Source organism: Varroa jacobsoni, unplaced genomic scaffold, assembly GCF_002532875.2.
Source record: "Varroa jacobsoni isolate VJ856 unplaced genomic scaffold, vjacob_1.0 scaffold_1452, whole genome shotgun sequence".
Lineage (NCBI taxonomy): Eukaryota > Metazoa > Arthropoda > Arachnida > Mesostigmata > Varroidae > Varroa > Varroa jacobsoni.
This window is the reverse complement of record NW_019214354.1, coordinates 102,720-128,509: the sequence shown is the minus strand read 5'-3', so window position 1 is coordinate 128,509 and position 25,790 is coordinate 102,720. Positions and strand designations below refer to the sequence as shown.

At 47.5% G+C, this 25,790-nt stretch overlaps 1 protein-coding gene across 1 annotated transcript in view; it reads left to right on the top strand.

The window, feature by feature from the left end:
- LOC111270184 (LIM/homeobox protein Lhx1) overlaps positions 1–25,790 on the top strand; it is a 155,154-nt gene that overhangs the window by 26,675 nt on the left and 102,689 nt on the right. The window contains exon 2 of the mRNA XM_022850253.2: positions 22,461–22,663. Coding sequence (XP_022705988.1) covers positions 22,461–22,663 — 203 coding nt within the window. The remainder of the gene's footprint in view (positions 1–22,460; positions 22,664–25,790) is intronic.

The following is a 25,790-nucleotide window of genomic DNA, read 5'->3' as shown; positions in this document are numbered from 1 at the left end:
AAGCAGCCAGCGAGCGACTAGCGATTTCTAGCGCCGTAATTCCCATCTGATCCAGCAGTTTCTACGGTTTGCGACGGACCGTCACTCTTGACGACTGATCGCGACTCAAACCCTCCCTCTCCCTAACACAACACAGGGATGCAACCCCAGTACTACTGCGGCGGCGGGGTTGTTCCGATCTTATCGAAGTGTGAAATGAACGCTTTTGTGACCCCACCACTGGCAGCATTTGCTGCGGCTGTTATTCCAACAGCTATTCCTCGAGGCCGATCTCTGCAACACGATCACTAGTGTTGGCTCCAACCCTCCGTTTTCTCTTCGGTCAACACACTCACAGGAGCACATAGTACCCTACGGATCTTCGAATCCCGTCCTCCTCCCATGAACATCCTATTCCGTATTGCAATCTCTAAGCATCTCCCGACAACCCTCTAGAGTCATTCCCAGATACCCCGTTTCATTGGCCCCTATCTATTGCCCCTTCGCCGCACTTCCTCCTCCGCAACACAAATATTTGGAGTGCCTCGATTCGGCGATGCCCCTGCGTGTAGCGGCGGTTCGGTGCCCTTTCATCCTCGTGTTCCGCTTACTGTGCCTAGGTAGCAGTGTTCGAAAGCACTAGCGCCAGCGTCGAGTGCAGTTTGACTTGGCCATTTGCTGGATTTGCAGGAGTAGATACATGGAGTGAAGGAAAAGGCAGACGAGACGAGCTATAGCACGCAATGATCTAAGCGGTGAACATGGCTCACACCCATCATTGCGGTGCCCGTGACGACTACAACTCACCGTGACCTGGGGAATCTCAGGTTCACTTTGCACGCATGTGCCCGGCAAGTTGTGTTGAGGTTAAGCACATTATTAGATGTAGTGAAAGATCGAGGTTAGCTAGGGGCGGATGATACCTAACCAGTAAACCGATGTCAGCAGCTGATGCCGACTGGGGTGCGACATCATGTAAATACGTTAACAACGCGAAGGCTAATGTGTCGGTGATAATATCAACTACTATTAGGCCATCAAGGACTAACACAAGTAGCGCTTTGGTGAACAATTGAAGCTAGATTCACTATTTAACGAACTGACCAACAACCAGAATGGATAATGCCATAAACCATCAGCATCAGCTATTGATGCATATACGTAGACGCTGGGGTTGTCTATGTACGCTTTCTATTAGTCCTATTTACCACTAAGACAAACTCGGCCACGACCTGTTGCCATAAAGGCGTTCAGAATGCTTGTGATTCGATCAATTCGCGTACGGTTGTTCATGTTAAGGACGGTATTACGCGAAATGAAATTTAAAAAAAGAAAGAGTCCTGAAATACGCTGTTACAGGGAAGAGTGGACACCTTGAAATGCGCCTCTCTTCGAATCTATATCGTGTGCAGTGAGTGTTTTTTTGAACTGTCTGGTTAGATAATTAGTAAAATAGAAGCTGTTTTATTGACTTGACAAGGACGTAAACTAGGAACAAAATGTCCTAATAGGTGTGAACGCCCTATATAATTGTTAGCACCGATTTGGTTTTAGCTGTGTGTGGTAGTTGTGACCCCAAGACAGGCCTATGTCTGTGTGTTTCTCGATCAGCCGGTTTGACGGAAGACTCAGCTTGACCGGCTCAGGTTGGACGTAGTATCACTATCTCCACCGTAGCCTTCTCGGCCTGGCCTGGCCTGGTCTAAGGACGTCCTGAGAAGATGGAAGAGATTACAATGTGTACGAAGCGGAGTTTGCATTAGCCCGGTTTGCTACGTTCTCCTAGGCGTTCGTCGGTCGGAACAGAACCGAGAGGCGATGGCTGCGGCGATGCGGGGCGAAGCCTAGTGAAGGCCGCCAGCCTTATGTATCTAGCCAGATCCTTCGTGGTAATAATCCCTTAAGCTTCCTTCTAACCCAGAGCCGTCAGCTGGAGAGAGAACGCCACCCGGCCATCCAGCCCTTGGACATACGGATAGCAGGCTTGAAGCCTCCCTGCCTAGACCAGTAGCCGGCACCGTGCCCAAACGCCAAAACAGACAAAGGCACGAAACAGCCTACAGCTACCAACATTCGAACTCAATGAGTGAGCTGAAGTATCTGCTAGTACTCTCTGTCAGTTAGAGCTTTCTTCGTTGTAACCAAGCCACCCTTTTTGGCGCTAGTGAAGGACTACGAAAGTGTCGGAGTTTTGGCCGGTCGACGTCGATCAGAAGGCTTCAGGAGTTAGCGCTAAATGGAAGCCTAGATCCATCCCTATGCTCCGGGACACGGACAGCGTATGCGTCTGCTGGCGGTTGGCTGCTGGTGTCCAGCTGCTTACCTCCGTGCAGTCCTTTTCTTCGATCACGAACATGGTCAGATCGAAAGCGAGAGGAATGTCAGCTCCCATAATACTGCGCTTCTATTGCGTAGTAACATTGTAGTGGGAGCAGTAGTAGTATTAACAGTTGAATGGAGCCATCTTTGTCACCCATATTATGGACGCTACCCCAACTAGCCCTGGCACAGGAATTGGCTTCTCAGACCTCAAGACTACGCCACCATATTGATCCAATGTCGCCCGCACGTTCGAACGAAGCCCAGTTTGGTGGGCGGTGTCACTCATACTAGCACACCTAGCAATGATCTAAGATAAGATTCGTCGTTAACTTCAAGAGTTATAAGTGAGTACGTTGCTGTTGTTGATGGCAGGACCTCATACACAACCCGTTCCTGGCTGACCGGCTTAATGCCGATCATTTACAAGTATAACTTTGTCACAGGTTGGCTGTCTTTGTCCGACTGTTATTTTAGGTTTAAGACATTATAGGGGGTTGCGATTGATCGCGGTTCCTTCAGGTAACGGGATATGAAGTGGCGCATGTCGTATAGCCTGGGATCTAAGATTAACGGAATGCAAAACAAGTACTAGCACTTTACAAGGTTAGACTAAAATACTTTGTCATTAAAAAGTAAAATCATTTCTGCATTTCTGCCCAAGTACCGGCGCTACCCACATTACCCCACGCTGCGCTTGACAACAATAAAGCTATTTTCGGTGCGTATGTTCGCGCCAAACTGTGCACACAAAATGAAATATTAACGTAAGATAGATCGGTGTGAATCTGGGATACTCATAGATCTCGCTAAACGGGTTGCCGGATCTAGAGTCATCTTAAGCCGTTGCCGCTGGCCTTAGAATAAAAAACGAATACGAGACTAGTAAGGCTCGAAAAAGTTGTCTGCCTTTCTTTTCTCGAAAAGAACCTGACGCCTCATGGCTAAGAGCCTAACGAAGACAGCACCACTGATGACAAATGAATAATTAGTAACGTCTCACTTGGTTTCGGGGGGTTCTTCTTGTCTTGCGCATTCTACCTGGTCGTGGGATAGATTCATCACGAAGTCGCCATCGTTGCTTAGGCTTCGCTACCTCTCCTGCTTCAGCCCGGCCGATTTACTATGTGTGCGCAAATCTTGTAACTGGTACGGTTCGTACCGCAGGCTGTCTGTTCCTATCTTGGATCTGCTGGCTTGTGGCCTTTCCTGGTCCCAACTCGAGCTTGATAACATGGAAAATATGTGAGTCCGTTGTTTACTTCTTGCTACCCCGCGCTGTTCCACGCATCAGGAAGTGGATGACCGTCTCACCGTTATCCTGCACTTGCCGAAAGAGAGACATTGGTAGCGCCTGGAGTAGTTGTGGTTGTTTGCATCTGACAAGTGCGTGAAATGATGAAAGTATATCTGGCTATTGCGTTACAGCAACGAAAATAAGATCTGCTTTCGCTGCTGCTACTACCGTCACGTCGTAGCTGTTGGAAGGTAAGGAACTTGTACCAATGAATGATTCATGTTCGTTAGAGCCTCAACCGTTCTCGGTGGCACCGATTTCGCCGTTGGATCCTATTCTGCTCATGAAGTACCCCTGTCCGTCGGGAGATAAATGACCTTTAAATTAATCGAACTCTTTACTCACCGAACGTTCACAGGCGAAGGCGATCGGTGTAGTGTCGCTGCTACTGGCCGTAGCTGTATGGCAAAGCGGTGGAAAGTCGTATAGAGAACGACCCGCCGCCATCACCGGACGGTCGATCTGATTCTTAACGCTCCCTGATTTTAAACCCTTCTGTCGTCTTTTGAGACGCTTGAAAACACTGACATCTGGTCACGACCAGTGTGACGCGACTATGTGACACTGTAGACGCGCCCAAAGACAAATCGGGCTGAGACAAATTATGTTGTTAGTTAATTGCTCGTTGCGCTGATTTCGATGGTAGCATTTCTACTATGTAGACCAATTTCTAAAATCTATCTATTACAAACATCAGAACATATTAATAAATTAATAACAAAAAGAAAATACCACTTAGCAAATGCCACTTTACTATAAAGTAAACCGCAAATACGTTTTACAATGTCTTTTCGTTCCAGCTCTACCGATTTCTCTAGCCCTGAGCACTGTGCGTTGAACCTTTCTCACTTGATAGTCCAATTTTCCAACCAGTGGAGTACTTAGCGTAGCGCTATGTTATATGCGAGTTAGCACATCCGTCTATCTGTTACTTAGAAGTAGGAAACGCCGTCCGCACTCTATATGCCTACTTACGCTTGCAGGCACGACCACTGACTCAAGATGTCGTTGGACAACATCTGCACGGCGTGTGGGATGGCTATGGAATGGCGGGCGATTCGATGTTGGCAGAGCGGGTGTCCAGTGACTGGTCACTCTGGGCACCGGTGATGTTAGCTAGATGCTTTTTGGGGAATATTGGGATGGGTCGACAGACGCGTACAGTGGGGGGATTCGTATCTCAAGCATGGAGAACAGCAGCACGACTAGAAGCCGGCAGAAAGGCAAGCTCACCTCGAGCGTACTAGACGCGTCAGATACCGATCTTCGTTGCTTAAGAGATTTTGTGGCGGGGGGTGTCTCTTGCTGACGAAAAGTCTTGCCTGGCTGTTACCTTAGTTTGCCTTGCCCTGCTTCAATGTTATGGTCTATCGCTCCCTCAGTTTCTCCATCTATCTCGCTTTTTCGTCTCGTTTCTTTTGGGCTCCTCTTCGTCGTTGTCGTCGTCATCGCCCTCGCCATCGGCCTCTCTCTGCTTCAGGAAATAGGCGGCGCGTTTCGCGTTTTCCTTGGGCGCGCAGTCATGCATGCTTCTACTCCAGACTCCACTGCCTCAGTTCGCTTCCCTCACGTGGCGGAGGCGGCGGCCCCTGCCGTCGAACGCCGCCTCTTCTCTGCCATCACGTTCCCTTTCCCCTTTGCTACTCCGGCGATCCTTCAAAGACGCTTGCCTCTGCTCCGTTCACTGCGCCCACCCAGCCAGCCATGCCTGAAATATCTCAACTTTTTGGGAGGCTTCACAGCCAGCTCACAGTCTGCCTGGCTAGCGGCATCGCTGACGACGAAACCGGTCGCTCCCCGCCCTTCTTGTGGGTGCTTCTCGATGCTCCAGTGGCTCTCGACTGCTCCGATGCTCGGCTGCACCCCGCCGCCACTGCCGCGGCAAGCGTGCCAGTCGCAGCGCCTACGCAGGCAGCAGCAGGAGATCGAGCACTAGTCGCCATAGACACAGACTATTAATGTTCTCTTCTCTTGCCAAGCGGGTGGTAGCGTTCGTCGCCCACTGGCTTTTTCTCGGATGCTCGTCTCTTGTAGCTGCCTTTTCGGTCTCTTCGGCCTCTTACATGGCTGGCCGGCCTCACAAGGAGCCTTGCGAGGGACCGGGGTCTCAACTGGCAACTCTCCTGTTACTTTCGCTTGCGTATGTTCCCGTCTGTAGCCAGGAAGGCCGGACAGGCGGGCGGGCCGGACCGCCCGCCCGCCCGCCCGCGTCACACACTTAGACTCAATTCGTACACCCCCACCTTGGGGGACCAATCCGATCAGAAACGGTGGTGATGGTGGTGGTTCTTGATGAACCGCAATTTGACTTGACTTCAGTTGGCATTGTCATGGCGCTGCTCCATGCTCTGATTACAATACGCCGCGCTCACTGTTGCCGTAACTATTACTTTGATTGCGTCCACGTCGTCGGTTTTTCCCCCTTTTTCTGTTGTTCGTCGTTCCGATCTGCTCTTTTCACCGGACCTCAACTGAGTACTCAATTGGGTATCATCACTGTTATTGAAATACTCGCTTTTCCTCCGACTTCTCTCTGAGTTATTCATTTTGTGATGCTCCTAGCTCTGTCTTATGATATTCGATCGAAAAACAACTTCACTATGTGAAACAGATAATTGACCGAGTGACGGCAAACGATACCAAAACGCTGGGTGGTATTAGTACTGGCCTCAGCACAAGTTGACCAGCTATTCATTGCACGTCTACTTTCATTTTCTATTACAACAACAACGCTGCAGATACGGCGACAACTACAACAAGCTGCGGTCCTATTACCTCCCTCTCAACCTGTCCAGATAAATCAGGTAGTTAATCTGAAGCGAACGGCGGGGATAGCTTGATCAGAGGGCGAGATAACACGGCACCGGGTAAGAAGTAGATAGTAACTATGTAGTTCAGAGAAGGCCAAGATCCCGCTTCTGAATGCAATCAATGAATATGCAATGGGTATTCGCCTGTAAATATGCTTGTATGATGGTACAAAAGCGCACAGGCAAGCCAACACGAACGTCAAGCTTGAGCCAGAGCAGTCTCGAGAGCATTAACTCAGCTCTATATTCGAACCGAATTTCCTTGCCCCACACCCCACAATGCTTTCAAGCTAGTGTGTGTTCTATCGGCCATCAACAAACTGGGATCGCCTGCAGGATCGGCGGCTACTATGTTGTTGTCGTCAATTTTTTATCGTCTCCAGTCTGATCGCCTGCGATTGCACGTGTGTCTATGTGTAAATCCGTGTCTTCGTTATAACTTCTTTGACGCGTTGTCGGCCCCCCTCAGTCAGCTCCTGCTTTGCCCTATTCTTCTTGTCGACTCAGTGGCAATAGCAACCCCCTAATGGCTGTTATTCGTTTTCCGACAAAGTCACGGCTAGGCAAAGTGACCTCTTGACTTCGCTTGTATCATTATCACCGTTCCCCTTCCCGCGGTAGCCTCTGACTCTCAATCGACTATAGAGTGTACCAGCTACCACCGCCAGATGTGAACGAGACTGTGGCCAGCTTACGGAAGCTTTAGGAAAGCTACGATGATTAGTAAGGGATTGCAAGTTAGCGTGGCCGACGAGCATTTGCTAACTTGCTTGCCCCGTCGTCGTCGCTTAGTAGCTATGGCCAGCTCGGTCTTAAGCTGGTCCTTTTACCCTGCTTACAGGCAAATGTATATTAATGATGCGAGTGGTGGCGGTGGATGATGAGTTTCCTGGCTGCTCCCTGGGTTCACATGATGATGGCTGTTAGTGCGGTGAAGGTGAATCTTGTCGCAGTTGGGGGGGATGATGCCGCAGAGGGGCCTGTGGGTCTTGTAGGGCCAGGCCTGAGCGAAGGTGATGATAAACAAATTCAACGCTCGAAGATAGGCATGAGCCTTGGAGCCGTTACCAGTCACCTCCATTGAGCTTCTTCTCCTCCCGCGTCCTTCGCGTGTCGGATGCTGGCTCTGGGATCGCGTAGAATTCTAGCAACGAGTATGGCGCAAGACGATTCACGAAGGCGCTCCACTGCGATGGTGAGGGGCAGACGAGTACAGCCTGCCAGCGGTAGTAGCTGGTCCATAGTTGTTCTCTAACAGTGTCGTGCTCCTTCTATCATTGAGACTCCGCCGACCTCTCTGGCCGCTGGCTTTCAGCCAGTGTACGCCTTAGGTCTCTCCGGGCCTTCTCTCTCCCGTGAAAATTTTTTGGTAAACCCAAGGAATCGACTGCCAGCGTTGGTATCGTCAGAGCGGTCACCGCCTGTGACGATCATCACGATGACGCTCTTGATGGCGGTGATGCTCATCATGCTCATGATGATAGTGGGCTTTGCAGCTTAAGCCTCCTCATCGTATAAGACCCTAGATGATTCTATGGTCCCTTGGAGCGCTAGCAGCACCTCCAATCTGCCTCCGTCGATGGAGTAACGCAATGGCGAAACGCCCCCGCCGCAAAAGAGAGGATGCGATTCGCGCAAGCAGCCCTTACTTCGGACCCCTGAGTTGAATAGTCTTCTTAGATATGCTCTCCACACTCTCTTACTCTCCAGAATCCCGCAGGCAGCTTTTAGCTTCTCGTAGCATCTCGTTCATCTATAATAGTCGAGAAAGTAAGGGGCATCAGTCGTCAGTTGGGTCGACAACCGGAATGGTCCACGAAGTTATGAAAGCGGCATGATGGCTTCTTGCCTAAAGAAGAAAACTGGGGCCGAGCTTTACGTTGCTTTGCTTTGATCCGCTCTGTTACTGTGAAGCCAAGCCCTCGTGGCAAAGGCCTTTAGCGCGAGTGATAGAACAGATAGCGGGCGGCAGGCTCAAAGCAAGCAATCCCCTTAGCAGCACGTCAAACCATGCCGTACTATTGCTGCTGAGTTGGGTATAATGATATGGCGCGTGGGCCACATCCCGTACTAACGTGCCCAAATAATTCTCGAGACTATGTGGCTAGCACTGCTGGCAAAAGTAATATTATGCAAACTGTCGACGTAAAGGTAAAATGCATGCGTGACAAAAAATATATAAGAAGGCGTTCTATGCATTTGTTATGCATAACTCAACGTTGCATAGTGTATAAGAAAACACGTACAGCCACGGATAACGCCATACACAGATATTAGCTAAAAGACTCAGAATCTAGGTTAATTATAAACGATTATTTGTATGAGACCTTACTTTATGTGAGTACGTTTCGTCGTAAAGGACTACTCCGAGGAATGTTTTCTATTTGGTGATCCTCGCTGCTACGACCGCCGCCGATTCCGATCCTTTTCGCCTCCTTAGCTTACTCCAAGTTGTCGTGTAAACCAAGCCAGGATTTCAGGAAGCGGTCGCCCCTGTGTTACCCAATACCAATGGTGTCGCTGTACCCGTCTGACTTGGGTTGTATACAAGATTGTCTTCGTATAGCCAGCTCCGACACAGTCGCGGTGGCTGGCGCAGCGTAGCTGCCTGCTCACCCCCGTACATTCGACTGCAACTACCGCGCTTTCTAGTACTGCTTATGTTGTTCCTGCCGATATGACGCCGATTGTTGCCACCTCTACGAATAAACTCGCACTTACCGCACTAAGTTCGCCCCTCCCTTTCCTTCTAGGAGTACTCTGATTGCAGCTTCAGCTGAGACTACAGGCGACCACTGATTTGATCCGATGCTGTATCCGATCCGACCCGATGTCTGCTGTCTCTGCCACCAGCAGGATCAGGAGCAGAGCAGTGGAATAGCAGGAAACGACGGGCCGATTACCGTCGGACCGATCCGCTCTCACACTCTCCAACCTGATCCGTACCGAAGGGTGATCGGTAGCTTCGGCTAGGACTACTTCACAGGCATTGCACCAGATAGTAACAACGACAAGGCGTAGGCACGACATTAATCGCACGATCAGTGCAGAAGCAGTAGGCAGAAATAGCATTAGCAGGAGTGGCCGGAGAAACAGCAGCAATGCAAGGACCTCCCGTCAGACAGCACTGACGAAGCCTGCAGCGGTACCGGGCAGCTGGCTCGGGTCGTCGACAGCGACAGCAGTAGATAGTGTGTCCTTTATCGTCACCAGTTCCCTTATTAGTTGAACGGTGATTTCTACTACCAGATCACAACGACCAATAGTAGAAGAAGGACGACTACGAAACTTATGAGAAAAGGAGCGTAACGTTCAGTTGTTGGTTGTGGCCGCATGCAACACTGATCACAACACGATGACAATAGGCCACCCACGACTATAGAACGCGAAATAGCATGAGCTTGACTCGCGGATATGAGCGGTGGGTTTGAAGTCCGATGATCCAGAAGAAGACAGTCCGGCCAATGTGCTTCTGATAGGCCTTGTTGTTGCCGTTGTTCTGAGTCGCGTTGCTTGTGTTGTAGTGCGTTCCGATCAAAAGTCAAGAACACCCGATCAGTCAACCCTGAAGAAGAACGCGTAAGCTCCGACTTCAGGTGATCCGACGAGTCGGAGAAGATCCGAAGATGGTTTATCGTAGCTGCCGAGAATCAAAGGTTTCTGAACGGATCTAAGTGGTTCACTTAGTGTTTGCTTTGAACTATAGAGAGAATCTCAGAGCGGCAGTGACTGACGAGGATATGTTAGGCATCTTTGAAGAGTTCGGGCCGGTCCGCTTACAAGGTGCACTCCATGAGTCTCTCCTTCGAAAGACTTAATCAATGAAGTTTGTCGGGGTTAACGTCCAAACTTGTTATTTTTCTCGTACTGGCAACAAGAACATATCGAAACAGCAATGCATTAAAGCATAGGGTATCTCAAAACAACAACGAAGACGCAATCCCCCCCTTCGGAGAAGAGACCATCTGTTTTTGCCTCACTAAACGCAAATGGCAGTACACCAGCTCATATATCGTTCCATTCGCCTGTTGCCTGTTTCAACATGAAAACTAACCAAATCCTAAAGCAAAGCCTGACGCTTTTCACTCAGAACCTCAGAAACTTTTACGTTTAACGCTCTAACTTTTGATCGTGTTTCGTTGAACCGAGTGTGAAGCATTAAAATAGCAATAGTACTATTGACCCAACAATATGTGCCATTGGGTATTTAGCAGAAAAATCGCAAGTGTCAATGGTATCACTAGCTTCTGATATAACCCTTTCTGCAGTTAAAGTCTCCATTTGGACCCCCCGAAGGCACATAAATCAATTTCTGTACCCATGCGGCCACCGATACACATAAGGAATCCATCTTTCTTAGCTTCGTTCAGAACGGAGTTGTATTTAAAAATCGTATAACCATTTCTATTGACCTATACAAATCATAGTACTTTCTGCTTCAGGGCCGTCACGGTTTGACTGAACATTAAATGATCGAGCATTTGTCCAAGGACGCTGATCCAGACGTAACCGGTGAATATGAGTGCGCATGAGCACTGTAGTATCTTCTTTATAGTCAACAGTATATTTTTTCGTTTGCGAGCAATACCTATTGCGACGATAACTATTCTATAGCATATACTTCGCGCAAGAAAAGCCAATACAATAATGCATCATCTGCAGACATTACGGAGGACCTACATATATCGCCCAGCGGCTTAAACTGATACATTGGAAGACCTGTAGTTTGTGCCTTTACTCATTCCTTCTGTTTGGTCGATTAACGCAGACGGCAATATGTCCACTACGTGTAAATAACATTGAACTGGGTACTGTCTCTTATCACAGTATGCCTCTGTGCTCCACAGAAGCGGAAGCAGACTCAAATCAACTAATACTTATATACTGGTAGTCTTTGTATACGGGGTGGAGCAGAAGTCGTTTAGCGTTTCTTAATGTCTTCATCTTTACATCTGCTAAAAGAGCACAAGAACAGAAAAAAAGTGAAAATAACAACCAGAGAATAATAAAACGAAATGAAAATTACTAGATTGTCAAGTAACTTTAACCTCACCAAGTCATCGGGTGTGTATGTATATATAGGAAAACATACTATCGTAACGGCTTGTTGCTCTTCCGTGAAGCAGACCAACAACCCAGCAGCTTTTCTTACGAACAATCCCAGTTAGGGGTGTGCTGGTGTTTACACGTGCGGGATCTTGGTCGTTTCCTGACTCGGCCAGTCAGTTGGCTGAACAGCGTCCGTCACATGAGTTTAAAGTAGCCTGTTGCTGTTATCGAAGCTAGACAGTCGTCGAGGCTTTATTGGAACTTTTAGATAAGCGGCGGCGACGACGACAGAGAGAGCCTGACCAACGAATATTAACGAAAGCAGCAGACGTAAAAACAAGACATATAATGTTATATGGTGGTGTCCTAAAAGAGTGGCACGTTTCCAAAATTCTATAGTGGAAAAAGCTTCAACGAACCCGTATCGTTTATTCATCTATTCGCTGTTACGGACAAGGTCGAAATGTTGGATACCTTCATATTTACTGCTATCACCAGTAAACACGTAGGTGACCGTGTATTTCTTCGATTGACCGACGATATAATGAATATCCAACGGTATAAATTGAAAAAATTGGTGAGGCCCACAAAAACAAGCATTACGTCATGACGTACCTATGCATTAGGCATGGTTATGCCAAATGGCGTTACTTAAACAGCTGTGAGTCGTAAATGCAGACTATTGTCTAGCTATTGTTCTCTTGTAATTGACGATTGATCTGCCTTTTAGTCGACAGAATATCGGTTGTATGTATAGAGACTCTGTGTTAAAACTGCCATAGTTGGAACACGAAGGCAAAATATATTACTTCTATTAACTTGTGCAAGCGTCCAGTCACACAGAAAATTCAACCAATAAGGCAAATTTTGTCCCGTACGAAGCCCCCCATCAGATGAAGCTTTTCGATTATTTATTTATGCTAGTATATATTTCGTTAGGTGAGGGACGCAAGTTGGATATATGTAGGATTTATCTGTCTTCGACTTATCAACCGACAACGCGTCCCTCTTTTAATGAATACGCTTTTCTATTACTATCACGTGGGCAATACGATATCGGTTATGAAATACACTTTTGTTATAGCCTACTTCTGTCCTATTACGAAACATGAGCCCTTATGGAATCTCAAGGTGAGAGAATTCTTCACTGGACGAAAGCTCATCATTCAGACCGTACGGGGGCAGGCAAGGTCTACCTGCCTTCACGATGTGGAACCGTAGCTATATAGATCGAGGATTTCAGTGTCAACCAAAGAAAGCACACAGTTTCAATTGGCGTTTGTGTCAGACAAGATGTTTACCATCGGGTTAGTACATATGTTCCTTAGGGGTATTTGAATGTTTTCTGTGCAGCTCGCAGTATATATATACTCTATCCCCTTTGATTTGGACAGAAGACCCTGTTTGTTATGTTCCCCAATTCGGGATTATCCTTTGTGTTGAGTCGGACCGCATGTTAAGCTGCAGGCAACAGCGGCAGCTGCAAAATCACATAATAACCCCTTCAATAGCAAATACAGCTGTGAACCCGATATATGGTTGTTCATGTGGCGCCTCATACGCAATCTCTAGTTCTAATGGAAAATGACTGTTATTTAGACTTACTTACGCGATTTTCGCTTGATTTAGCACTATTCTTTTTTCTTTCATACAAATTAAAGAACAATACAAGAAGAAAGAAGTTACTAAAAAGAATATACGGAAAGGACCACTAAATAACCAACTAATAGGTCTTGTCTGGTGACGCACCCGTTCGCGTTCGCGTTCGCACTAGAGGCATAATAAAAAGTACCACACATTGTAAATGTAGTCATTTTTATGGAACGGGTTTTTTTTGCCACAGTTGGAAGGTATTTCCACCCCTTTTATTTTCTTAACTGTGGTAGTAACGGTAGTACTCATAGTACTTCATAATATGCTTGGGAAGATGCGTACCATATCCGGGCGACGTCGTCACCTACGCGAGCGATAACTTTGTCAGGTTTTCATTTTCTTATTCTCCAGTGCTTTCTCATTGCTTTCTAGCAGTTGTTGCTGCAGCAGTAGCGGTAGCGGTAGAAGCTGTCTGCAACATTCACAGTGGAGAAGTTCTTAGTCTTCCTCGCAGGATCCCGCACAGCCGGCCATCCGCCCGCTTACTAGCGGCGGCTTAAGGCGTCGCCAGCGAATTGGAAGGACAACGGAAGGGACAAACGCTTCCCTCGTTTCAGTCGTAGTGGCGATGCGCTCTTCTTTGGGGTGTCGTTCTTCTTCCTCGTCCTCCTTCTTCCAGTTCTGTGGTTCTTTCGTGGGAGACTGCACTTGCCAAAACATACTCTACTTCATTTCCCTCCTAGTCCCCATGGCTCGTCCCTCGCTCTATCCTCAAACCCCAACAGCTAGTTGCTTTCCCCGTTACTATGTCCTACATCCTTCTCGTTCTTCTTCTCTGATGTCTTGCCTCTCGAGCGCCTCTCAATTCCCAGCTAGCAGCACTAGCCTTCCGTGTATTCGATCCTGGGCGGCATTGTACTCTCTCCGCTTTCAACTGTGTAGCCGGTACGTATCGTATCTGGCCGTCGGCGTCTTCCCAGATCTGTTTGTTATCAGCTATTCCGTTGGTCGCTTGTGTACTTTGTCCGACTGGCTGAATTCACCTTCATCACAGTCAGCGCTGTGAGGTTACTAGCGTGGGTTGCCATCTAGCAGTACTGGCAGTGGTGTCCTTCAATCTTACGACGATGCCAGTGACGGGCGAACTCGGTGAAAACCCGATTAGCTGGGCCGAAGCATATAGACGACGCAGTTTTAGGGCGCCAACCTGCGTTTCGTCTGTGTATGCATTACTGCCACATCCAGCTTGTATTTCTATTGCTATTGAGATAGCTTCTGTATCGATGCGGCCTGATGCAGCCGCGGAACTGTCCTGCACCACAAAGACTTCAGTGCAAGGCCCGAAGCACGTTGGTGTCAAATAAAGTTTCAGGTATGTTAGACACGGTTATTTCGCGTCGAACCCGGCAATGCTAGGGGGTAAAGGCACACACTCGCAAACCTTATCTTCTAGTTCTTCATCTTTTTCAAGAAGAGTTCAAATGAAACCTAGGCGATAGAGATGTATGGCCGAAGGCTTATCGATACATCATTGCGGCGGTCGCGTAAACTCTATATAACAGCTGTGTTCATACGAATGCAAAGAGCAACGCCGTTGCATCGAATTGTTTCCAAAAATGCGACAGTTTCTAAAGGAATTAAGGGATGAAGTAGGGGGTTGCGACAGTGGGGCCTGCTATAAGACGATACTATTTGAAAAAGCATGTATCAGAATGTAATGTGGCACATATATATATATAGTACGCAAAGCTGCGTACTATATAGACATCATAGAATATGAGAGCTGCTTTAGGTAAAAGCGAGCAGTATGACATAATCGGAGTGGCTTTGTTAAACGAAAAAAAGTAATTTAAAATTGGGGGAAATTGAAGAGCCACTTCTAAAGTCATTTCCTCGGACCGTGTGAAAGTCTCTAAGCTTATCATTTCGTAGGAGGGTTAACTACCCGAGCATCAACGTTGGAGATACGCAACGACGTCAGCGTTTGGTTATTGTTATCTATATAAAGAAAAAAAGCGGATTAATGGAAAAAAGTAATTTATATATTTGCCGCTTTTGTAAAAGTTATATAAGGGGCATGAAGGAATAAATTCGAGAATCGTAGAAATTAAACCCTCGATTACGCTACTCTACAGCAAGACATAATGTTCTTATAGAGATAAACATATATTTGGGTAGTAGATATTACAGCACGATGATTCGTTCCCGTTGGCGATTGTAGTGAGTTGATATTGCCATCGATCCTTTTATGATCAACAATGCTTTAGGAGACTTCGGAAAAAATTTGTCAGCGTCGCTGGAGCGTGCGGTGGATCCGATGTATCGGAAGTCTATTGTACGTTTAATCCAAGCCTTGCCAACTAATTTTACGTGGTACTGGTGCTGTCCTTCAAGCAGCGGAGAGCGCTATCCGGATACGCAGTATCCACACATTCAATATTGACATCGGTGTAGCTTAATCGAACAGTACTGGCCTAAGTTTTAGGTGGTCGATCAGGTTCCATGGGGCACTGCATCTGCTGATCGTAAAACATAATATGATTATTGTTTATTTCGAAGTGAGACCGTTATGGCATTTGTAATTGACTATTCGACATTGTTGCCATAAAGTGTATGTTCCACAATCGTTCAGCCTTCATCAGATTTGTCAACTAAAATACGGCGACAGTAGGTTAAATACTAGTTTAAGACGGTTGTGGTGCACGCGTGTGTGGGCTTAGCTCATACAAAATGGCTCGACGCCGTCGTTGGCCATAGTTTCAGCAATATTACCACTTACGGCTATTCCTAACAGATACAGCGGATCCGCCACTATCTGACTAGCATAGGCGTGCTTAATAGTACGTCCAATAACTGAATACGATAAGGGCAGATGCTAAACGTGCACGGACGCTCTAGTAGAAGTTCACAGACTATAATGGAACAGGAATGAGGTTAAGGCTATGTCTTTCACGTTTTTACAGACCGTGGCAAATGGTTATTAAAAATTCAAAACCGTGTTGTAACTAGTAATAGATTCTAGGTGAGGCTGAGGCCTCGTGCGTCTTAAAATCTTGGAGCGGCGTCATGGCAATGGAAACGAATTTCGGATTGCTGGAGCTGTTGTTCTCTTAGTTACCAATTTTTGTTTTGTTTCTTAGAGGAAGATATCACGGTTTTCAGACTCTTTTATCTAGCGCTACAGACACTACAAACGCTACATGTAAGGCGAAGGGTTAGAATCACCGAGTTTAGAGTTTTTACGTTATTCAAGTGGGCTTATTATGTCATTGACATTTAGTTTGGCTGTCCTATGACCTATTGGTACTCAAATATTGGTTAAGGTGACGTTGTGTCTGACAGTGAAGTGGACAATCGTTTGGACGCGTAAAACGGATCGCCGAAACTACAAAACGCTACCATACTTACTATCTGCCATAAGTCCAAAACCGTAACAGATGTCCATATACATTCGTCTTCAGACAAGCTAAGAAAATTGGCTTATGCAAGTTTCTTATTGTCACCTTCGTCTCGAATCTTCAAAACGACTTTTTTCTATTAAAATGGTACTCTACGCTGTGCTACGCGTGTCTGCTCTGCCGCTAGATTTTTTAACGCCCGTGAAGCTGGCAAAACTTCGCAGTCCAAATGCAGAGTTTCAACATCAGCAGCTGCAACTACCGTCGTCGTTTTGCCCCACGGCGTCCACGACTCCACAGTATCGCTCCTCCATATATGCGCATATGCCGCATAAGTAGACGGTCGGAATGAGCATAAGACCAACTCTGATTATGGTAACGCTTGGGGCGCAACTGGTGCAAAGTCTTCTTGAGTAGAGCAGTATCAGCCGCGGCGACAATGCTAGATGCAGGCGTAGTTATTGGAGTGAAAAAGAAGCAGTTGTTATCTGATGCTTCTTACGGATGTTTTTCTCGTCCTGCTTTTCGTACTCTTCTTCCGGTCCCTTTTTGATCTGAGCTAGCTGATAGTGAGCGTGGTTTAGTGCGTGCTAAGCTTTGGTATAACGTTCTATTTCGGTCTAGCCTGTATACGCTTAACGTTGTGTGAATTGCTGGACGATAGTGCCGCTGACATTAGTATTTCTTTGCCCGCCACAGCATCAGTTGATCCCGTGCGCCCAGTAGTGGCAGAGGCCAGTGTGGTCGGTTTAGCCATCAGTGGCTGGCCGTTTTCCATTTCCTCCAGCTGCAGCTGTGGGCGCTGTACAAGCCGAGACAGCATCGTATTTTAGTTCCCTTTTTCTTTATTTCGGTGCGGCACTCGTATCACGTGAAGATACGCGCGTGTAGCTAAGCGCACTCGTCACTTCCAATTTTTCTTTTCCTAGCCATCCTCGTTTTCGCTGAACTTCTCATTTTCCGTTTCTATTTCTCGATCTTCTCTTTTCTGCCAGCTTTCCAATTGTGCCTTAATTTTTCTGCTAGGACCATGCACAACTTCCAATCCTCAACATACAATCACAGAACCGCAACAACGGTAGGATCCCATCCTGCTCAAACCCCATTTTGTTTCCCCCAACCAAACCATTCGCTTCAAGCGCAGGTCTCGTCGAACATCCCTCGGTCAGGTGGAGGCGACTGCTGCTGGTCACTCTCAATAATGGTTAGTTCGCCAAACCAGTCGCTTGTTTTTCGTGTCCGCTCTGGCAACAGCGGTCCGTCTCGATCTTCGTCGTTTGAGCAACTGCTAGCGAATATACGGGGACCAAACGATGGAGCGGCTTTCCAATGTCCGGGCCAAACGTTGACTGCGGACCCGTTCTCTTCTCGGTTTTCCCGCTGTTCATGCTACTGCGGCTTTCTCGAGTCAGGTTTTGTTGGTACTCGTGCTAGCATAACTGGTGTCCTGCAAGGAATACTAGCAGGCACAGTTCTTCGCTCGCTTCTTCACGTCTCAACGCAGTGGCCCCTTGGCCCACCGTTCCCTTTCCCATCTAGGAACCGAGTGTAGCCAAATGTGGGCAGCCCATTCAAGCCGCTTAGTCTTCTCAATAGTCTCGTTTTCGCAGGGACCGCTGAGCCTCGTGGCAGAAGCAACGGTTTCCGCTGCTGCAACCGCGGCGGCTGTTACCGTTTTGTGGCTCTCTCTTTTGCCTTTATCGTCGTCCCTCCGCCAACGTTTCTTCCTTCTCTTCTCATTCTGCCTCTCTTCGCCGTTTGTTCGTTCGTTCTGGAGGCATCCGTAGTAGCAGCGGCGCTGGCGGCGCCAGCGCAGGCATCGTCGTCTACAGTACCAACACCAGCCACAGAAGCAGTCGCCTCTGACAACGCGGGGCGTTCGTTTGGTGTTCTTTTACACCCCTCCCCCCTCTAACGCAGCCCAGGTTTTCTCCCGTTTTCCGCCCTCTGTCATCCCTCGGCCACCCCGTTCATTCGCTACCCTACGCTGCGCTATTTCCTCCAGCAAGCGAGCGACCGCCAATGGTGACCGACAAGCAATGTGCCTCTCAGTTTGTGTCTCTGCGGCGACTTGTGTATGGCCGCATGTGTACGTGTGTTGGCCGCCGGCCTCGTTGTAGGGCCACCCCCGTCGGCGGCCGTGAGGTTCAACGTTCAGTGCGTTCACCGGTGACGAAGGCAATGGTGGCAATAGCCTCACCGTGTGTGGCTATCTGCATTGCTGGCACAGCCAATACAGCTGGGAAGAAGCTGCTGGCTGGTCGTCGTGGAAAAGGGGCGGGTGGTGCAGGCAGCAGGCATAGGAGCTGTCGGGATTCTATAGGGTGCTTCGGACCGGACCGAACTGTCTGCTGGGAGCAGGCGAGGAAGGAGCCTTCTTAAGTTTCTTTCAATCATATTTCCACCATCGTTCGCTCTTTTCCTGTTTCCTGTACCCTCTTCATGCCCTGCTCCCGGCGACTCTCCCCCCAGCTGCCCGCCCGCCATTCCCCTTTCCCTCTCGCGCCCGTCGGACACTGCCTGGTTGGTTCGTTCGTTCGTTCGCCGGGAGCCGGAGGCAGGCATACGCTCAGTGCATTACAGCACAGCAGCCCAAGCCTTCGCTGCGTTCGTCTAGGTCTGCCAGACTAGCGGCCCGTACGGCTCCACGAGTCTTTTCTGTGCTCCTTGGTTGGTTCCCCGCCCATTCCCGTTCTTCGTTCGTTCGGTCGGTTTTTCGATTCCCCGGTTATAGCGGCGACAGCGGCGGGGGCTGCCCCTGTTGTCCGCTTTCCGTTCACTTTGCCCTTCTCGCAGAGGGAACAGGCAGGAAAAAGGCGCCTGTTCTTCCGTTCACCAGTTCTTCTATTCCTTCGGTGGGAGCTTGCGTTGCCCCATCTCGTCGTGTCCTGTCCGTTTTGGCCCGGACTTCCCCTTCCTTCGTCTCCGGTCGCTACGGGTCGGCCTCGCTGCCGCTTCTTCTATCGTTTTGGGCGAACGACTGACGGCAACTGAAGAACCAACCGACAGCTCCCATTCGGAGCGCCGCACAGGAGTGCTCCTGTTACCCCAGCGTCCTGCCTCCCGCAGACACAACTCCCGTTTGCTCTCAATTCCGGCTCTGCACGGGCCAACACATTGCAGCCAACACCGCTAGACCCTGTTATACCCTGAAACTCCTTTTTAGTTGGCTGTATGCCCCGTAGGCAAGCACGATGCTTCCACACACTTCTGCTGGTATTCGCTGTTTTTCGCTAGCATGGATTGCCGGACGCCACGGCGGGACCGTCCGTAGAAACAGGCACGCAGACGCATACATCGAGGCACGTAAATACGGACCCAAGCACGGAGATATGAAAAAAAACGGATCTGAAAGAAGAGCACAGTGCCTTTTCATATGGAGTCAAATGCAGAAGTACACACAAGAAGTGGCGCATGGATGCTACTCACAAAGGTGTCCACTGTGGTACTGCTGCCGTTGTTGATATGCACGATGAAAAAGTAGGGTAAAATAGGGCACAACAAGCGAAGATACGATGCGCATTTGAGCAAATATATGCTTAGCAGAGTAAGAAAGAAACAGTGCGGTATAACAGGCCGGAAAACAGGGTGGACAGCGTAATAAACTGTTGTAGGTCAGCAGATATCCTTGAGAAATAAGGACCGCAAGCCTGGAAAATATGGGTAGCCAAAATCTTCGTCTTAAAGCTCACTATGGTCTAAAAATGCGAGAAAACACGAACTCTGAACAGGTATCTAGAATAGATATCAACGGGAACAAGAAACACGGGACTTGTTCCCAATTAGGTAATGAAAACATGGCGAGAACAACAGTAGCAATAAAGATGATGAAAATGTAGTACAAGTAGTCACCCACAGAGTGGATGAACAGCCTGTTACGGCGGCCAATTACCACTACCAGTTGTTTTCCTATCCGAAGACGTAGCAAATCTATAATGATATTTTGCTAATCTTGTCACCAGTGTTACTGCACAACGGTATGTAATGTTCGTTCACTCATCAGTCTCGACTTGTCTCAACACGTACGACCAGCCACAATCACAAACATATACACTACAAGTTCCCTTCGTCTGCGATGTGCAATGCATTATATCTCGTAGACGAGGGTCGACTTTAGCTTCATATATAGAGTGTATGCGGTGCATGCCGTAACATGCGACAATACGAATTGTACAGTCAAATCAGAGTCGAAGCCAGCATTGCGTGCTTCTGGTCCATCGAAGAAATCTCTAATGGCACGTTGATAGTGGCCGTTTCCGATTTGTGCTAATGGAGTGGGCGATAGGGTCGTAGAGAAAGTTTATATGACGAACGAATCGTCTACCGTCCGGGCACGTTGACACACCATTGAGGTCGGAACAGAGCTCAGCCGAAGTGACCCCACAGAAAATGCTGTAGGTGTGGGTGGATAGCAAGCCTTGTCCCAATCTATTGGAAGAAAATATTGCGAAGCAGAGATGGAAACGCTCGGTCCTTCATTGAGGAAAGGAAAGAAGGCTAGAAGGGCTCCATTGTGGAGTACTGCCTGCTGTTAAAATTAGACGAGTCTTTCTTACCCGATGATGATGGGGGACCTTCGGTCATCCTTTTCAAGGATTCAATAATTTTGAAAAATTGTTTTTTGGGGGTAAACCTTATACTGTGGCGGATACAGTTAGCAGAGTAACGATCGTGCGCTTACATGCAGACACATAGAACGTCGAAGGAATTGCTGCATTTCAACGGATCGGTACCTAATACTACTCTCTTATGGTTCTTCGTGTTCCTTCTGCGACTCACCTGTATCAAACGTTTACCGTGTATAATCAGCCCCTAGCTGAGGTCTCCGTCTATGAGACGATAATGGGAAGCCACTCCAGAGTAGGAGAACCGAATCAACAAAATAGCGATTCCTTGTCCTGCTCCCTCGTGGATACAGCGACACCCATATTTACCTCGAGACCGGACGGTAAATTTTGCATTCGGTAGTTGTGCTACCCGTACCCCGCTCCCCCCCTGATCAGCGATCGGAGCACAATGGGACCCCGGGTTCGCTGAGACAGGCGTAGACCGCGGTCAGCCACTGTAACCTTGTGAACAGAAGGTAGAAGCCTACAGACTTGCCACATCCAACGTACTTGCTTAGAAATGAATAACCATCCTCCAGTTGTTAGAGGGTGGTAAGGAAAGAGATACAATTGCCATACGGCGACCAGAGTTATACTGCCTAACCATTATGTGGTCGAGTGAATTGATCGTCTGATGGCCATCTGACTGCCCAATGAATTGTCGCTCGCCGGTTGTAGGCCAAGCAGCTGAGTCGCTTGGCGCCTATCACATATAGCAGGACGTATCCATGTTACCTTGTTAGCTTACTTGTTCTCTGAGCGCTCAAGGAGGGGGCGTGATTAAATCGACACACACATATATGGTTAGATTCCGTCGCACAATGGAAATGCCCGTAACAACAAAAGATCTTACAAGCATCGAGCGAACCGGATCATTTCTAATATCAGTTGTTAGTTCGGGTTATCAGTAACGGCCTTGTTATTATTGCTTGATATAACATTTTAACGAACACTATGAATCAACATTAAAGCAGTCGATATGAAAAATTTAGAGGAATTTTTTTAGAGGAGTTTTTTAAAAATCCACACAATATTTTAACGTTGTCACATTGTTATCGAACGAAACTACATTCAAATATAAAAACAATAATTTTTCTTAAAGATTTGTGACATTGAGTGAGTACGCAAGAAGCGTCACTAACTTTAGCACTATAATCGACCCTTAAATCCATATCTCTGCGTACGTAATAAAGACCGCCGATTTCGAATTGAGAAGTATCGCATATTCAACAGGTGGTAGAGCTTTGATGACAACACAAAGGTCGCTTGTAGTTCATCGTCGGAACATATCGATTCATTTGTCATTGGCAAAAATCGTTACCTAATGTCCGTGCTCAAGTAGTTTATCTCGCGTCAGGCTAATTATTAGCAATAATTATATGACTTTTCATTAATTTGTCCATTTTAGGAGGTTCGGCACAAAGTGCGCGGGGTGTTCTCAGGGCATATCACCAACAGACCTCGTTCGACGCGCTCGTTCGAAAGTTTTTCATCTCAAGTGTTTTACTTGTCTCGTTTGCCGGAAACAGCTTTCTACAGGTGAAGAACTCTATGTCCTCGACGAAAATCGCTTTATATGTAAAGAGGACTACCTCAGTCAACGACAGCAAGGTATGTAACTTGTTTTCATTATACATCGAGTATTACAAACCTAAACAATCAGCTCTTTGTGCATAACTGCAACTTACTTTATGTGACTAGCCTATATACTGAATATAATGTGAAATCATTCTTGTAAACCATCAACAAATCCGCCTCGATATTAGCGAAGATTCAAAAATTAGGTTTTGCTTACAGCGCCATCTTAGATCAACCATACCTTTACGTTTCAAGTGTTACGTCCACGGTGGACATTCTATCGGACGGCTGGCTCCCAGCACAAAAAGAACTCTGTCTATGCCCGGATTCGAACCAGGGCCACAGCCGTACCTACATGCGTCTAGACGAATTTGATTTACCACTTTTCAAACGCACCTTTAGATTAAAATGCGCTTATTGCCCTTCGCGCTAACATAAAGGAACATGCGTTTGAACATCTCAGAGATATTGCAATGTATGTAATAATCTATAATTTGTATAATTCATTACTCGTAAAAAAGGTTTACAGGAACCTGCGACTCCTGCCAGCGGTCGTGTTTGGAGGCAGCGTTTTACTTGTCGCGTTATGTCATTCTTGACGCCTCCATACACGTATACAATCAAAGACACACAGAGAATTATATATACGTTACATATTTATCTGTGTATAAGTAAAAGTTCTCCCATCCGAGTACTTGTTCTTCACGTGCTTCTTTTCGGTGTCCGCTCACCGATCGATCTGAGTCCGTCAGTCAGACAGGAACTGGCCCGGGTAACAGCAGACCCCCTTTTCTTATTCTTCACCCACGTTACACCGCAAGTTCCACAACTCCCGACCGTTCTCGGGTTCTGTAACCGTCTTGACTGATGCTATTACTGCTTTTGCTGCTGATTTTTCTCCCGATGTCTTCGTCGGCCACGAATAGTTCTACACAAACACAGGACATCCTGAAGCGAGTTAACTCCATTGATGATCCGCCTCGACTTTGACGGATGAGCCCGTCCGAGCAAGCGACGACCACGCTTTCAAAGTCGATCCTGTTGCGTCCGAACTATTCATCGATGATGTACGGTGTAGTCTGTATGCATTTGTTCATTTTTTGTTGGTCTCCCTATCCATCCATCCATCGCTTGGTGGGATAATGCGTAAAATTTTTCGTTTTCATTTGCTGTCACTGCTGCTTTTCTCTCCACATGTCTCGTCGCGTTACGCGAATCGTAACGCGACGTTTCGTCGCTAGATGTATTCCCTCGCGCCATATTTCGCATTATCGTCGACTCTCGTTGCTTCTGCCATAGCCCAGTTGTTTTCTCTTGAATGCGCGTTAGGCTGTGAAGTCGTCTTGGGATGGCGTTGATTCCGTAGAGGAGACGACAGTATCAGCGGCAATTCTTCCGTATCGTATAGATGCGTTGCGTCGCCTTGGATAATGCGACGCAGACACGAGCAGGACACGATGATGACGATAGACGATGATGAGTAGGGAAAAAAGAAATGAAAAGCGAAAGACACCAAACGAATTTCGAATGTCGGACCACGAAACCAACTCAGCGAACGACAAAGACAAGCAAATGCAGGCCAAGTCAGCCCAATCTAAGTCAGCCCCGTAGAACTAGCCAGATCGACGGTTTGTCATCTGCCTGTTTGTCGTATCCGGCAGCCATTCCTTCTCCCTGAACAATTTCTTCCGCGGTCCATTCGCAGGATAGACTATTGTCACCGGTGATGAAAACAGCAGTAGAAGCTGTTAACCTCCAGACGAGATAGACGAGCCGAGGGCGACAAGCAAACTCCTAGCAAGACGCTAGATAGCGCAATGACAACGGCAGCACCGAAAGCTGTGGTTCTAGGGCTGCTTGCAGGGGCATTTTGGTGATGGAGGGCTGGTGTGAGCAGCTGACTGATGAATAACTAATGTTTTTTCGTTGTTGTTGGTGGCACTCTTTTTGTTACGGTCGTAGTATCGTCATCTTAGTTTACCACGTAATGTTTCTTGAGAGGCAACATATCGACTCAGCAGAGAGAAATGCACGCATGGAGAGTAAGTGTGGCGTGCCTTGAGTTGTCATTATTGGTACCATTGATGTGAAGGATGAGTGGGGTATTTGTGCTGTGAGATGCGTTGTTTCTGTATATAAGAAGACGCAGACGCTTTTTGGTTGAAATGCTAGCGGCGACGCTGTTGGGAATTAGTGCAAAAGTTGTCAGAGGTCGTCACCGAAGCGAGTGGCTTTATGGAGGGTCTTTTGAGAGTCATGATGGTGAGGTTTAGGTCAAAGTAGAGCTGAACTATTCATAGGGAAAATAGGATTCGACGTTTGTTAGCCGAAGCGTTGACTCGTAATTGATAATTAGAATTTCAAACAAAAGTTAGCATGTTATAGATGTCGCGGTTTTAAATTTTAGACTTCGTCAGCCTTCCTCGGCTACACCTGTATCGCATATTTTTTCTTAACCTGTGGCTAATTATAGGCGTTTACTTTTTATATACCGAACCGTCCCAAACCCGAACCGTGAGGAAAAAGCACGAGGGTATACCAGAGAGGGGCCCACGGCATAAGTGCGTCTACCTTAGTCTCCCGCCGAAGGGCAAGCTTACATTGCCGAGCGTCAACCTTATATGCCATCTTTTTCCATTGGTTCTAGGCCATCCGATCCCCAAGTCTTGCTAGACTTGTCTAAGTTTTTCTTCAACAGATCTGGTAGAAGCGTGGCATCAATGTCCCATAATAGCCTTTGATATCGGAATCAGCGATAGCCTTATGGTTACTCAGAAAATGCGTAGATGCGCGTTGGCCACGCTGGTCCACGTCAATAGCGCTATTTCCCGCGCAATTGAAACTATCCAAGCGATTATCATAATTTGGCGGGCGTTCCCAATCAAATCTCAATTCCTTTTCTTCTGATTGAATTTAGTGACGGGTACAATGCAGTTTAACGTCGTTATTCAGACATTTTTAAACATCGTAATTATTATAACAATAGAGGTATATAAAAGGTAAAAAGATACAACTATTTCAAGTTAAGGCAACGTCATGGGCAATATTTAAGTTACGGTTTAACAAACCCAGCCGTTAGGGCATCATCGGATCGAAGCAGATATTGAACGAAGTTGTTAGTTCAAACCGGGTTTTGAACGAATGTCGACTAATTGACAAA